At 46.2% G+C, this 16,407-nt stretch overlaps 1 protein-coding gene across 1 annotated transcript in view; it reads right to left on the bottom strand.

Moving 5' to 3' along the window:
* LOC140387320 (probable phospholipid-transporting ATPase IM) overlaps positions 1-16,407 on the bottom strand; it is a 277,940-nt gene that overhangs the window by 6,869 nt on the left and 254,664 nt on the right. Inside the window, exon 7 of the mRNA XM_072470248.1 lies at positions 12,584-12,645. Within this exon, the coding sequence (XP_072326349.1) occupies positions 12,584-12,645 (62 nt within the window). The remainder of the gene's footprint in view (positions 1-12,583; positions 12,646-16,407) is intronic.

Below are 16,407 nucleotides of genomic sequence, written 5' to 3'. Positions count from 1 at the left end.
AGCTAGGCCGGGTAAACCTGGGTCCAGATTTTCACCACGATGGACTGGCTCTCTGACATGGAGAGGGTGGAACTGGGGTCGGCGGTGTTTTGTGCGTGTGTGGTTTATGGAGGCAGCTGGCCATTTCAATCATCAGTTACCACGACTGAGGTTGGATTTTGGTAGGCCAGGAAACCCAGCGTGTGCGGATTAGACCAGCTCGGGGCAGGTCTGAACTTAGTAGATTTGTTTGGATAGCTGTTGCACCCATTTGAACAGGTACGGATATAGTCTTAGGCCACCATTAGGGGAGGTAAGGTGCCTCTTGGTGGAGGTCTGGTGCTCTTTGGAACAGTTAAAAGTATACATAAATGGGTGTAAAAAGGACATAAACACATTACTATCAAGCTCATTGAACCTGTCAAAATCAACTGTCAAAACTGTCAGATGCATCTGTCAAAGGGAGCTGTCACACTGTCAAGGCATACAAGAGTCCTTCCCTTTAAATATTTGCAATAAAATTCCTGGAGTGTTAGAAAAAAAAATGTCCTTGCTATTTCACTCTGGCTGTTGACACAGCATGAAGGCTTCCATTACGGGTTAGCGCTGCATGACTGATTTCAAAACCATCCACAATCACGATTAGGTGCCTGCCATTTTAATTTGATTGACAGCTACGAGTGGTTCCAGACTCTTTGTTGTGGGACTATGAATTCCATTGCTTGTTGTTAAAAGGGTTTGCGCACTTGAATTGTTTGTTGTTAAAAGGTTATTTAGCTGAAGGAATGTAAATGCAGTAAATAGGTTTTTATGAATTAGTGTTTTCTTTCAATACAATGAAGTCTGCAATGGATGCTTCAAACTTTATTTTATGTAACTTTATTTTATCTCAATTCTGCACAGATTCTGAGGTTTGCCCATGGTGGAGTACTAGGTGCGTTGGCATGGTAGGTGTAAGGGCAAAGGTTGGTGGGTACGAGGTTGTGAGTTGGCATTGCATTGGGATAGGGCCTAGAAAGGGCATGGGGTGTGGGTGGAAGGGCATGGGTGGCATAGAGGGTATGGAGTACACTGGGTTGGATGGGGGTATGAGGTGGCATCGATTGGCAAGAAAGGGGTATTGGGAGTGTGTATGGGGGGGGGGGGGGGTGAAGGCTGAAGAAAGGTTTCGTGTTTTCATCTTTATTTTTAAATTTTAGAAACAGTGCCCCTAGGAGCCCTTAGGCAGGCCTGCTACCCAGCATGTCCGCGCGCCTGGAATCCTTCTCATTTCTTCCTGTATTCACTGAGTGGGACTGCCATAATCGGGCCAAATTAGCAGTAATTTTGTGTTGCACAGCCATGTTGGGTAGGACATGAATTAAGAGGACAAGATACTTCAACGCAACATTGTGGGCTCTATTTGGACATACCTTTTACCTTCCAGAAACAAACAATTTATGCTATAACCGTATATTAAATGTGCTTACTTACATGCAGGTGGAGGGTATTAATTGGGGCTTGATTTGAGCACATATAAAGAGACAATTTTTAAAACCGTGGTGTGTTTAGTTAGGAAGTGTATGCTTGTAATATTTCTCTATGTAAATAAATGCAAGGCTGAGTAAAGATTAGCTCCAGCAGGGCAGCATGGTGGCACAGTGGATAGCACTGCTGCCTCACGGCGCCAGGTCCCAGGTTCGATCCCGGCTCAGGGTCATTGTCCATGTGGAGTTTGCACATTCTCCCCGTGTTTGCGTGGGTTTCGCCCCCACAACCCAAAGATGTGCAGGGTAGGTGGATTGGCCACGTTAAATTGCCTCTTAATTGGAAAAAAATGAATTGGGCACTCTAAAAGAAAAAGATTGGCTCCAGTGGCATCCTTTAGCAACTTGTTCCCCGGAATGGAACTCAAACCTCCATGCCACCTATTCCCCTGTGATTGAAATTCCTACACAAGGCGTCAGTGTGGTCAGAGTGTGACTGACAATTTTAGTGCCAATTAGGTCACAACATGGACAGTTTAGTTCCCTTCACCTTACACCAACTACGGTGCAAAGGAGACCATTCGAGCCCAGTCATTTCATTGATTCTTCATTAGTACAATTAATAGAATGTTCACAAACTGGTGCCACCTGGTTGAAATGCCAGAATAAAAAGGCGCATTCTTGCTCAAGTGTTCAACATCATTTAACAAAGGAAATGTTACAGTGTAGAGTCATTGAGCTTAATTGTCAAATGGGTGGGTGAACACACAGAAATGCAATTAATACCCCTGTGATATTTGCAATTGTGTTTCGCTCCCCGTGGTGTTAGCCTCGCTTAGCTAATCTATTGTAGGTTGCCTACTTAAGTTCCAAGATGGCTTGCAATTTCACCAGTGTAATTTTGAAGGTTTCCAGGTAGTTAAACATCTGTCCAGAGTTCTGAGAGCAGAATGGCAGGTTCACGGCAACTAGTGTAACAGTATCTCGAACTAGTCCCGGTTAAACAATAACCTTGATGATTGTGGTGATAACCATCCATATGTCCATGCACCCTCCATACCCCATCCATATGTCTGTGCACCCTCCATACCTCCATGCACCATCCATATGTCCACGCACCCTCCATACCTCTATGCACCATCCATATGTACAGTTTCTCTTTCTTTAACCCTATCTAAACGTTTATGATTTTAAACACCCTCTATCACAGTCTCCTCTTAGCCATCTCTGCTCTCATATCCTTCAAGAGGCACCCATCTGCCAAAGCTGATCTTACCCACATAGCTCCAGTCCCACACTACATGGCTTCCTCTCAATACTCTTCGGGCAAATAAGGATGCCAGTAATGCCCTTGTTTCAAGAACACAAATTCCATCAATTATCAGAATAATATGGCCCTTGTTAGAAAAACAAAACATATTTTGCAACTTTCTCTACAAGTTTCAATGGGCAAAAAGACTGTGCAATAAAATGCCCTTTGTTCAACACAGAACTATTTTACAACTATCAATCATGCTGCCTATCTGATCATGGTAAGTCCTCCATTTTTTTTTCCAATTAAGGGGCAATTTTTATTTTTGTAAATTTAGAGTACCCAATTCATTTTTTCCAATTAAGGGACAATTTAGCATAGCCAATCCACCTAGCTTGCACATCTTTGAGTTGTGGGGGGAAACCCACGCAAACACAGGGAGAACTCCACACGGACAGTGACCCAGAGCCGCGATCGAACCTGGGACCTCGGCATCGTGAGGCAGCAGTGCTAACCACTGCGCCTCTGCTGCCCGTCTGTCCTCAATTAAAGTTGTGGTTGCATTCCTGGATATTGCAACTTTAATTTATCTGAATCATAGGTTCCCACAGGAATCACTGTTAAAGTCGAGGTACATTCTGTCAGAGATTTCACATCCAGAAAGATGCTGAAATAATGTACCATACATTAACAGCCGGTGCACACCTAGCTGGAATAACTTGCAAAATAAAATACATCACTGAAATAAAAGGAATCCAAATTACAATCTAAACTGTTTTAAAATTATACTCCCCTCCAGTACAGTGCTTTTAGATCACAGTTTTTCAAACTGCAGGTGTCAGGAGGGTCATGGAGTGATCGGTCACGGCGTTCCCGATTGCGGGAGAAGCACCCAATGGCCGCGACCAGCTTTTAAGTTGAAAATGCCGACTGCAACTGGGTTTTAAATGTGAACGATGCAGTCCTCCCACTAGAAATGGTGGAAGAGAACAGGTCACGCGCCCTGCACATACACCAACATTATATGCCCTGTTCATCCCTGCTTTTGGTGCGACATCACAGAGAAAAGATTCCTCAATTTTCTAGCTGGGAGAAAGCAAGCAACAGGACTGTGAAGAACTGAAGATGGACCGCTTTGTTATAAGGAAGAGAGGGCCAGAGACACAAATCGGCCAGGATTTCACAGCTGAATCTGTTGGAGAGAGCTGCACAGAAGAGTACACGGCAGGACAAAGCAGTGCGAATATGAGTTGCGCAGGAGAGTCCATGGAAAGACAAAGCAGTGCTAGTGTGAGCTGTATACGGAGCCCCAGGGTCTCTGGAGAAACTGAAATCGGTAACAAAGCAGTATAAAGATGATTTCTTGAAGTATGGCTTTGTTAATTGTGCCAATGCAAATCAGGATGCAAAGCCCATGTGTGTTATGTGCAGGAAAGTACTGGAAAATGAGAGTTGGATGCAAACTATGTCTTACCTTACAGACATCCTTTCAATTCTAAATGAACTGAACCACAAATTTCAAGGCAAGGATGATGATTGCTTTCAGCACTGGGAAGGAATAGAGGCTTTCCAAAAGTCACCGAAAGTTTAGCAAGTGCGAGTACAAATCCAAAACTACTATATGTTCCTCACAATGCTATGGCACATTGAAGAAAACAGGTTTGTTAATAAGGCAAGCCTTATTCAGTCCTATCTGGCCGCGCTGATCATTATTTTTTGTCGCTACTTTCTAGAGGAGAAGATTCAGATTTTGAAAGAGAAGCAGTGGGCGAAAAATCCTTTAGAGTGAGACCCCAGAGTCAATTATTAACTTACAGCTGACTCTAAATGAAGAGACTAAACTTCTGCATCTCACCTGTGACAGCACATTAAAAACACGCCAGAAGTCCAGGAGGCTGTCAGCATGCTGGAGTAGCGCCTCAGAGGCGTATCCAGTGCTGAGTAAAACAAGCATTTTGTTGCTATCGCCCTGCACAACGACCTACATGTGTGAGTTTGGATTTTCCGTCCTAACAAAGATGAGGACGACTAAAAGGAAGTGGCTGAACTCTGCACCTGATATGTGCATTGCTCTCTTGTCCTGTGAACCTGATTGGAGTGAAAACGTGAGGACCAAGCAGTTTCACCTGTGACATTAAAGGTAAGCGAAAATGGTGTGTTATAAAGGTCGGCCGGCATGGGTCGTGAAGGCCATCCGACGTGGGTCACGAAGGTTGGTCGAGGTGGGTCGCAAAGGTCGGCCGGCATGGATCGGGAAGGATGTCCGGCGTGGGTCTCGAAGGTCGGCCCGTTTGTAAAAGTGGGTCCCGGGATTAAAAAGTTTGAAAAACACTGTTTTAGATTGACCAAGCCACATCTAGTGGCAGAATGTGGTCAGTGCGGATAGCAGCTAATATCCCCTGACCAAGTTCTGCCACTAGATGGAGCAACGGACTTCAGTGCGGGTTCAGAATGGAAGCCAGTAGCCAGAACAGCAGCAATTGAAGAACCCATCGACTGAGATAGAAAAAGGGGTTGGGAGGCAGGGACAAGAGCAGGGGTCGGCAACGCCAGCAACAGGGAGAAGAGGGACCGAGGGCGGAAGCACTGTGGGAAAGTTCATGTGACCAGGCAGGCCACAGAAGAGGACATCTGTGGCAAATGATGTTAAAGTGATAGTGGCAACGTTAAACAGATATAGCGACACTACTTTATTAATTATGTGAAAGTGAAGCAGCGTCATGTGAGACAACATTGAGCGTTTTTTACTGGACAAGTTTAAACTCAACCATTTACCAACTCCAGCTTCGAAAACAGGGTGGCACAGTGGTTAGCACAGCTGCCTTCCAGCGCCAGGGACCCGGGATCGATTCCGACCTCAGGTGACTGCCTGTGTGATGGTCCACTCTGTGTCTGTGTGAGTTTCATCCAGGTGCTCTGGTTTCCTCCCATAGTCCAAAGATGTGCAGGTTAGGTGGATTGGCCATGATCAATTGCCCCTTAGTGTCCAAAAGGTTAGGTGGGGTTACCGGGATGGGGCCTGGGTGGGTGCTCTTTCGGAGGTTCAGTGCAGACTCGCTGGGCCTGCTTAAACAGTACCACGCATGCACACAGGAACATTTGCATTTTTGTTTTCTTTTAACAGACTGTGAAGTAGGTACAACTATCTGGCAGAAAAACATGGTCAAACATTGTTTCATTCATGAAGAGAATATGATAAAAGCCAACAGTTTGAAATCTGCTGTCCAATCACCCACTGACAACTTATTTGGCAGATTTATAAGGTTGTTGCTGTTTCTGAAAAATAGTTCAAAACATCTATGTCTGATCGATAGCTTGTGGCCCAACCAGGCATCTTGATCTGGATGGCCAGCGTGCTGCGGGGGTGGGGGTGGGGGTGGGGGTGGGGGGTCTGCGTCAGGGTCTGAGGTAAATCTAGATTTCGAAGATGAGGACACAATCAAGGCCAAAAAAGGTTGCTCTAAAAGTGAAAAACTGCAGGTGTGGAAATTGATACGAGAAAGAGAAAACGCTGGAAATACACAGCGGGTCCGTCAACGTCTGTGGAGAGAAACAAAGTTGACTCTGCTTCTCTGTCCACAGGCGCTGCCTGACCTGCTGGGTATTTCCGGAATCTTCTGTCTGTATTTTAAAATCTGTTGATGTTGGGTACATGCGCCTCTCTCACTTTCCCCAGTGGCAATGCCGCTCCCGGTCGCAAAAGCTCCAATATCTACAACTGCACAAGTTCTCGAAATGTGACCTATTCCCATTTGTCCCACTGACAGGTTCAATTCCCCTCACCGCATTATTTTTAGTGCATGTATTCACAGTGTCGTTTAAACTGATTGGAAGAAATGACTTGACTGTGTTAAAATAGCACCTGCTGGAATTTAGGCAAAAAGACTTAGACGTACTAAAAACAGGGCACAAAAACAAATGAATTAACTTTGTAATAATCTCCAAATGGAAGTTTATTCCTGTGTGGAGGAGAGTGCTTGATAAGGGTGTGACCATGACACCCTATTCCCAAATTTGGATGACTTGGGGTCAGGTGAAATGTTAACATTTTAAAAACCTCAAACAGCCTCCAATTCACTCTCTTCTGGTTTTAGCAGACGGGACAGGAAGCTGGTAGTCAAACAATTTCAGGACGCCTGCTTGTCCATTTAAACTTAATGAGGCTGGCAGCTTCATATTTAATGGCCTTAGAAGTTTCAGGTGGCTGGCTTGAATTCCAGGCCTCAAGAAACCTGGGACCTTATGGGATGAGAGGACAACTTCAGGGAGAAGTAAAGTCCCTTTATAGCACTGCTTGTGGACCAAGAGTGCTTATCTCCCTTCCCTCGAATTGGAGCCCACAGCTCCCACCAGAACGAGTCAGGGAATTGGACATCAGGCACTTCTCTCCCTTCATCGTTCCACCATACTTGCACGAGCAGCTGCAGGCCCTGTACACCCCCAATTGCAGCCTGCTCTCTGCTTTGTCAGTCAGGCTGACTTCATTGGGGGTGGGGGGGGGGGGGGGGGGGAGGGGGGAGGAAGAGAGTGAATGAAAGGAAGAGTCACATGCATGTGAGGAAGCCCGAACTTATGGGTTGCCCCACTGAAACAACTCACTCCTCGCTTATCAAACCATCCCGTCGACATCCGGCTTTCAAGTTTGTTTTGCCCTTCTGCCAACCGCTCACATTTGTGACAAACCTATCTATTTTTAATTGCTGTGGCCTTGATCCTAATCTCCATCCCTCAATTGTTTGGCAGTTATCAATCGGTAATCTCCAACTGCTGAATTTGTGGTGAGGGAACAGGATAGGACTCTGCTCAGCTGCAGCCAGATGCTGCAAAATTAACATCTTAGATGTCAATGGTTTTCTAACGTACCAAATCTGTAAACATACTGCTTTTGGAATGACTCAGGGAAGCACCGTATACCACTCATGACAGGAAGTACACCAGCTCCGTCAATGTCGAAACCAAGACAGGCTCATAAGTCAAGTGGGAATTTTTGTCCGAATTCTGGGGAATTCCTAAAATGTTCATCCGTATTCCTCTAAAATACACATTCAGTTGCTACATTCTGTACAAATGAAGCGGTAGCTCCTTGGTACTGGCACCGTTACCCTGGCATTGTGAAGATGCCTGGGTGACACTACAAAGCCGGCACGAGCACTGCCTGGGTTCCAGTGCCAGAATGCCCCATTGTCAGGGTGGCACTGCTAAGGATCAGGGCTGTGGGAGCCATGCCCATGAAAGGAGGGTGGAGGAGCTGTATGATGGGCGGGGAAGTGCAGGGTGGGTATGAAGGGGTCGCTGGTAGGTTAGGAGGGGTGAAGGATGGGGGTCATGGAAGGGTCGGGCCTGAAAGGGGCATGGTATGGCCTCAAAAGGGGGGAAACTCAGTGACCCCCATAGCAGGCCATCATCACTGGGGTGTGTGTGTATGTGTGTGTGTGTGTGGGGGGGGGGGGGGGGGAGGAGGAGGACATTGCACATGGGAGGGGGCTATGGGGGTCCCACAAGCCCACTTTCAAAATGGTGGCCTTATCTCAGAGGTGCCAGTATGGTCAATGGGTTTAGTTCCCTAGTGATGAAAAGCTTAACCAGGGAGAAACTCCCCATGGCCCCAAAAAGGGACTATGGGTGGGATTTAGCTAAATGCGAACAAAGTCCCATTGCAAGGGCATTTAGCCGCATGTTTCCTGGTGCTTGCACGCCGAGAAACACACTAGAAACAGCACTCACGGTAGATAGGGGACCTCAGAGGCGAACGTGCGGCTGAGAACGTACATAGCCCCGTTTTGTTCACTGAGGAGCTCCACTCGCCGGAACTCCTCAATGTAGCGAGAGATTGGGACGCTGTTTTTTAATGGCCCCCCCCCTCCGCCGCCAACACCCGCACAGTACACCTCGGTCGGATTACCACCACGCAGAAAATGCCATCTTGGCACCTTAGCAGTGCCAACCCGGTACTCTGGCAGAGCCCCTGCCAGCAAGAGGTGCTACCTGGGCATCTTGGCAGTGCCAGGCTAGCACCTTGGTGGCAATGTCAGTGTGCCAGGCTGGCAGTGTCAGGGTGCCAGGCTGGCAGTGCCAGGGTCCTAGGACGCACCAGCAGTACCAGTGTACCATCCTGCCAAAAGGGTGTGTATCTATGGGCCTCCAATTCCCCGGGACACTCCCAGAAGTGCCGTTCCATGCTGTTCAACTTAAATCCTTCTGTCTTGTCAAGACTCAAATCCTATGCCAAACTACAATACTACTGACAGACCTGGCACCTCCCATTAATGACATCATTTGCATCCCACGAAGATGTCACAAGACCCAACTTAGCAAGAACTAAATGCAACCGCTCATAAATTATCTACTCTCCAGGGAATCTCCAGCAATCATAACAATGTTCCATTATCCTTATAAATTAAAAAAATATATATACTTTTATCAAGAAAAGATTTTCAAATATAACACCATCACAACCATATTCAACCAAGAATTACAATATTTCAACTCCTCCATTCTGCCAAAACCAAACCGAAAAAGAACAAAGACCAAGCCACCCCCCACCCCTAACATCTGACGGTAGAAAATGAATGGCTGCTATCTCAAATAGAACCCTTCTATCGACCCTCTCCATATAATTCTTTGTAAATGTAAGAACTCCATCAGGTCACTTAACCACGCCGGGGCACTCGGCGGGACCAAAGGCAAAGATGGGCCGAATGGCCTAATTCTGCTCCTATATCTTATGAACTTCCATCGAAACAACAGCTGTTTTCGGGATATTAGCAAGGCGAAGGCCAGGGCATCTGCCATCGCCCCCATCGTGCAGCTCTGGTAAATATGAAACCGAAAGAAAACCACCAAAGGGCAAGGCTCCAACTCAATACCAAGGATTCCCAACATGGTGCTGAAGAAGGAGACCCAAAAGTCTAAAAGATTGGAACAAGACCAGAATACGTGCATATGGCGTGCCAACCTTAGAACACTGCTTGCATCTATCATCTACTCCCGGGAAGAACCCACTCATCCGTGCCCTGGTCAGATGTACACTGTGAACCACTTTAAACTGAATCAGCCTCAGCCTAGCACATCAGGAGTTGGAATTGACTCTTTGTAGAGCCTTACTCCACAATCCGCCCCCCCCCCCCGAAACACCTGGCCCAGATCCCTCACCCACTCCCTCTTAACCTCATCCAGCGAAACCTGCTCCATCGACATGAGCTGACTATACATGTCTGACATCTTCCCTTTCCCTACATCCACCACCGAAAGAACCCCATCCATCAGCGAGGGCAGAGGCGCCAAGGGGAAGGAAGAAATCTTGTGTGCAAAGATGCATACCTGATAATACCGAAACAGACTAGCTCTCAGAAGTGGTACTTACCCACCCACTCCTCAAAATCGGCGAACTTCCCATCTACAAACAAATCTCCAAACCGCTCCAACCCCTCCTCTCTCCATGTTCCAAACAACGGGTCCAAGGCCGCCGGTACAAAACGATGAATCTCACAGATTGGGACCAACAATGACATAGCACCCAGCTGCCTAAACTGCCTCCAAGTTCTCAAGATGGCCACCACCACGGGACTGGAAGTCCATTTCGCCGGGGAGAATGGGAGAGGAGCCCTAACCAACGCTCTGAAACTGCAGCCTCTACAGGCACCTCCCTCCATTCGCCCCCACACAGACTCCGGCCCCTGCACCACCCCCGCACTCTCTCAATATTCACAGCCCAACAATAAAATAATAGACCCCCCCCCCCCCCCCCGGACTGCCTTTCCCTTTGCAAAAACACCCTGCGAATCCATGAGGTCTTACCCGTCCAAATAAAAGAATATAACAGTTTCCTGACTTTCACAAAGAAAATTGGATGCACTGAAACAAAATTGGAACCTTTAGAGGATATTAATTTTTTCTGACTGAACCCTACCCGTGAAGGTCAGGGGGAGGTTGTATTAGCGCTTTAAATATAAACAAATAAATGGTTAGAATCAATCATGACCTAACCTTTTAGAACTTCTTAATTACAGCTTTAACAGACAGACTGGATACCTTAACCTAGGTTCTTTAATAATATTACTGCAACAAATACATACCTTAACTCGGGCTTTTAATAACAATACTGCCACAAAATTAAAATATAATATATAACAATTTTGACATTCATCATAAAGGGAGTTCCCAATTGAAGTGGATCAACAACAGATAGCTTTCTGTGGATGCTCACTATAACATTGGTCATAGGAGCAGCACGGTTGCGCAGTGGGTTAGCCCTGTTGCCTCACGGCGGCGAGGTCTCAGGTTCGATCCCGGCTCTGGGTCACTGCCCGTGTGGTGTTTGCACATTCTCTCCATGTTTGCGTAGGTTTTGCCCCCACAACCCAAAGACGTGCAAGCCAGGTGGATTGGCCACGCTAAATTGCCCCTTAATTGGAAAAAATTAATTGGATACTCTAAATTTATTTTAAAAAATAACATTGGGTGCGATCTTGCCAAAAGGGAACAAAGTTCCCGAGCGAACACATTTAGCCGCGTGTTTCCGGGCACTCGCAGCGCCGAGAAACACGTGGCTATTCAATGTTACTCGTGTTGAATAGGGGCCGAAACGGGAAACGCATGGCCGAGGCCCCACATAGCCCTGTTTTTTACAAAGGCTCGCTAGAACTGACCCTTGTAGCGAGAGGTCGGGATACCATTTTTAAATGGTGTGTCGATCTCGGAGGACCCCGCCCAAAACAATTCCCGACCTTCCCCCAGCCCAAACACAACATGCGAGGGTCCCCTGGCTTCCGCCACACCCCCCAACACCCACCGGGGGCAATCCCGGCCTAATCGCCCTCACACGCAAAAAATGTCAGCTTGGCACCTTGGCATTGCCAATCTGTCACCATGGCAGTGCTCCTGTCAGCTGGCAGTGCACCCTGGGCACCTTGGCAGTGCCAGGAAGGCACGCAGGTGGCCCTGCCAAGTTGCCAGCCTCTCACTGCCAGTGTACCTAGGTGACACCAGCAGTGCCTGGGTACCACCCTGCCCAAAGGGCATGTAGCTGGGGTCCAAACGGAACTGCACTTGTGGTTGCTCTCTGGTCAGGGTGGCACCCTGGCACTCCTGGTGCTACCTGGGCTTCCTGGCACTGGTACACTGGCACTGCCAGCCTGGCACCTTGGAAGTGCGACTACCAAGGTGCCCAGGCGGTGCTGCCAGCTGGCAGGGGTGCTGACAGGGTGCAAGGTTGGCAGTGTCAAGGTGCCAGGCTTGCATTTGTCCCACACCAAGGCTCGAGCCACGGGTACTCTGCACATGTGAGCTGGGGTGCAGGCCCCCCCCCCCCCCCCCCCCCCCCCCGCGGACTCCATCAACAGGTGATTTGATGCTTGGGGGAGTTCAGGGGTCATGTCGGGGTGTTAAGAGATTGGGTCGCCATTTAAAAATGGCGTGCCGATCTCCACCTGCACAGGGGAGTTTCGCCATGCGGAGCTCCTCAGTGCAGAAAATAGGACTGAGTGTGGCCTCGAGAGGACGTTTCCACTGAGGCCCCAAATTGAAACAGAGTCTTGATAGATAGCGTCGGGAAGCACCCAGCTAAACACGCTCGTGACAGGACTCTGTTCCAATTTGGTTCACAGGTTTATTTGGAATCACTACCTGCTGGACTTTAACCTGGTATTGTGAGACTTCTTACTGTGCCCACACCGGTCCAACACCGGCATCTCCACATCATGGCCAATTTGGTTCGATCGCACCCAATATGTTAAGTCAATTTTACATCCCCATTTATAAAAACCGTGTATATGATACAAGTTTTGGAAGCATTAAAGCAGAAATTTATCATTGAAACTTCAGCATAAGACGAGATCATTCAAATCTATACTCAACTCTGCAGATTGAAAATGTATATTATACTTACTTGCCATCAATAAGCACCTGAGACTGTCGGTTGTTGACCTGATTATCACTCTTGTAGCGAAACTGAAAAGGAAGAAAGAATAATTGTCACAGAAAAGCTGTCATTGAACAAATACTAAAGGTCCTTTTTGATAAGAAGAGTGATTTATTTTCTCAAATATTCTCCATCTTTGAATTTTTAAGACAAGGCCTTTAGTATTGCCGGAAAAGGAGGCATGCGGTCAAAATATTTCACCATGGCCTCATCAGCACAGATACAAAAATACCAAATTTTCAAAGGGAGCAACAATTTATACCGCATGAGAAAAAAGTGCTCTTTGGTTTGCAAGTAGATTCTGATTGGTCAAGGTGTTGCCATGGAGATTGCACCAGCTAAACATTGTCCCAGGTGCTTTTGTTTAATTTAAAAAGGTGTAATGCCTTTCAACCAATCAGCACCATTTTCTCATAGAATATAAATTGTTGTTCCCTTTGAAATTTGGTATTTTTATGTCTGGCCTGATGTGTGCAAGATGAAAAGCTTTGACAGCATGTCTCTTTTTGCAGAAATACTCAAGTTCTGTACTACAAGACATAGGCAGCATGGTAGCACAAGTGGATAGCACTGTGGCTTCACAGCGCCAGAGTCCCAGGTTCGATTCCCTGCTGGGTCACTGTTTGTGCGGAGTCTGCACGTTCTCCCCGTGTTGCGTGGGTTTCCTACAGGTGCTCCGATTTCCTCCCACAGTCCAAAGACGTGCAGGTTAGATGGATTGGCCATGATAAATTGCCCTTAGTGACCAAAAAGGTTAGGAGGGGTTATTGGGTGAGTGGGATAGGGTGGAAGTGAGGGCTTAAGTGGGTCGGTGCAGACCCGATGGGCCGAATGGCCTCCTTCTACACTATATGTTCTAAGTAAAACGTTTGTTAAATGAATTGAAGCCAAGTAGTTTTTTGCAGCAGCCCAATCACAATTGAGTGCAGTCACCCAGTGAGCAAAAATTGGCAGCTTAATTTAGTTCCATTCCCCAATTGGCTGGAGAGAGATTTGAACTCTCAACCGCCTGTTTGCCAGTCCAATTCCACAACCACTTCTTACTGAACCCATCTCTCCAGCCAGTGCCAGCGATAATGCACTGGGGTGAATTTTCACATGCTTCGCATGGGGTTAACTGGGCAGTAAAGGCCACAACATGGGAGTCAGTAGCCTTATTGTTCAAGTAACACTGGTGATGCGACCAGCTCCCATTTGGAAGGTGCCTACCACCATTTAGCTAATGTGTCTTATCGGTTTCCAACAATAGAGCCCATTTTATGAAGAAATTAGAGTGCTATGACATTAATAGGAGCCAGCCTGCAATTTCTGGTCAAAATCAGTTGCAACCCTACATGCATGATTGATTGATTGATTTATTGATGGAACTGAGGAGACCGTCAAATTTACATGCTTCAAGTGGCAACATGAGGAGTTGCATCGAGATGCCTGTTTGGTGCCCCTCAGCTCCTTTGCCCATTTAAAATAAGGTTTGGATGTCAACATTACTCCAGCCTATTGGTAATTGACCCCAGAACGGAGAAGGCCCGGGTAATGCTCTGGGGACGTGGGTCCGAATCGCACCATTTCAGATGGTGAAATTTGAGTTCAATTTAAAATAAAAACCCCTGGAATTAGAAGTCTAATGATGACCAAGAAACCATTGATGCAAAACTCCATCTGGTTCAGTAATGTCCTTGAGGGAACGGAATCTGTCATTCTTACCTCAGAATAGCCCAGCAAGCCACTCCAATCAAGGGGAGTTGCCGGCCCGGCCAGCATCATCCATATCCCATGAATGAATGAAAATGAAAATTGGCCCATACTTTTTTAACAGATTACATTTTTCTTCCTGGCTCTTCAGCTCTGAAAGATTGGCTGCCACCAATTAATATCATCCATGTTACTAGATAAACTCTACGAAAAATGTAATGGAAACCAAAAAATATACAGCACATTGTAGGAAATGTATTATATCTATCTGTTTCAGTAATGTTATTAAAAGCCGGAGTTAAGGTATAATACGTAATATTTTTAAAATCCTGGTTTAACATACAGGCGGTGTGCCTGCTGTGGCTGCAATTAAGATTGTAAAAGTGAGATTATCATTCATTACAATAATTATCAGAAGCGATTTGTTACATCCAGGAGAACCTGACTATTAATATGGATGAACTAGGCAGAGAGTGTCTTGTCAGTGCTGCCAAAACTTCCATGTCATCAAATATAATTGAAGTGTATCTTTCTTACAAAAATGGCTGATGCATTCTACATATTTTGTCTTTCCTGATATCTTTGCTGCAGACTTTTTTCTAGCCGAGAGTAGGTCCGGTTTCCTCCCACAGTCCAAAGACGTGCACGTTAAGTGCATTTGCCTTGCTAAATTTCCCCTTCGTGTCCAGGGATGAAAAGGTTAGGTTACAGGGATAGGGCAGGGTGGGCTGGGGCGTTGGCCAAGGTAGAGTGTTTTTTCGGAGTGTCGGTGCAGACCCAATGGGCCGAATGCCATCCTTCTCCACTGTGGCGATTCAATGATTCTATCCTATGATTCTATGTATTTGTTTACAAAGAGATGACCAATGGAACTTTGTTATGATTGTTGGAGATTCCCTGGAAACTAGATAATTTGGGACATTGTGTTCAGACTTAGGTAAGCATGTCATGGGGTCTGAGTGGGATAAAGATGATGCAATTAATGGAAAGGACAGGTCTGTCTGCAGTTTTTCACAGAAGTCTGGAATCACTAGCTTTCGGAGCATAGCGCCTTCATTGAGTGAGTGATCAGGTCATCTGATGAAGGAGCTATGTTCCGAAAGCTGGTGATTCCAATAAACCTGTTGGACCTTAACCTAGTGTTGTAAGACTTCTTACTGTGCCCACCCCAGTCCAACGCCGGCATCTCCACATCATGTAGTTTTGCAGTTCGATATAGGTCTGGCAGTCTGCTAGAAGGTTTTAAGTTGAGCAGCAGTTTTGCCAAATCCAGTCAGGTTGAGCAGGAGTCGGACAAAGACCGAAGGATCTGCAGGCTGTTCCTGAAAGGGTCTCTCTCTCCAAGCAGTCTTTCCAAGAAATCTCTACACAATAGAGAAACTCTGTGTTTGCTAACTTTATTTACCAGTGGCTTTTGATCTGTAATGGGCTTTGTTTAATTGGAGATAGAGATGGTATAAGTTAGTAGTGTAAGTGTTTCCTTTTATTTTAAGAATTGTTCAACTGTTAATTGGAAAGCTATTTTCTGTGATGTTAATGCAGTTACTCCGGTGTTTAATAAAGTTTGTTTAAATATAAAAAGATCCCTATTTGTCAGTGGAATCACTCCGAGGGCAAAGTATCGTTTCTACACAGTTTTATAAATTGAAAAACAAATTTGGGGTCTTGTCGGTTTCCTGATATAAATTGGGGTATGATCCGGTACCGTAACAATATGTTTATGTGTTGTACATTTATTAATTGGTTCCTCCTCATATACGTGCAAGCTACAAGGCCATCATTTGTATACTAAGAGTAACTAAGCAGAGCATTTATTTAAAGTTCTGAGTTGATGGAGAACTCACTTGAAGTGATCCAGTTGATTCGAATGAAGTGGAACTAATGAAAGGAGTACGGGGTACAGATGAACATACTCTACCGTGTATTAGCAAATTACCTCATGCCGCACTGCCTAAGGCAGAGCAACGGTGAAGGAGAAAATTTGGCGCCAGTGGCAAAAAACTCACGTCGGGGAGCATTTTCTCTCGGTGTCTCTAACCTCTGACAGTCTCAAGTAGCAAATGTGAATTAGTGCAACTGAACAGCACTGAATCAGAATT

Source organism: Scyliorhinus torazame, chromosome 12 (assembly GCF_047496885.1).
Source record: "Scyliorhinus torazame isolate Kashiwa2021f chromosome 12, sScyTor2.1, whole genome shotgun sequence".
Classification (NCBI taxonomy): Eukaryota; Metazoa; Chordata; class Chondrichthyes; order Carcharhiniformes; family Scyliorhinidae; genus Scyliorhinus; species Scyliorhinus torazame.
This window is presented reverse-complemented; position numbering and strand designations above follow the sequence as displayed.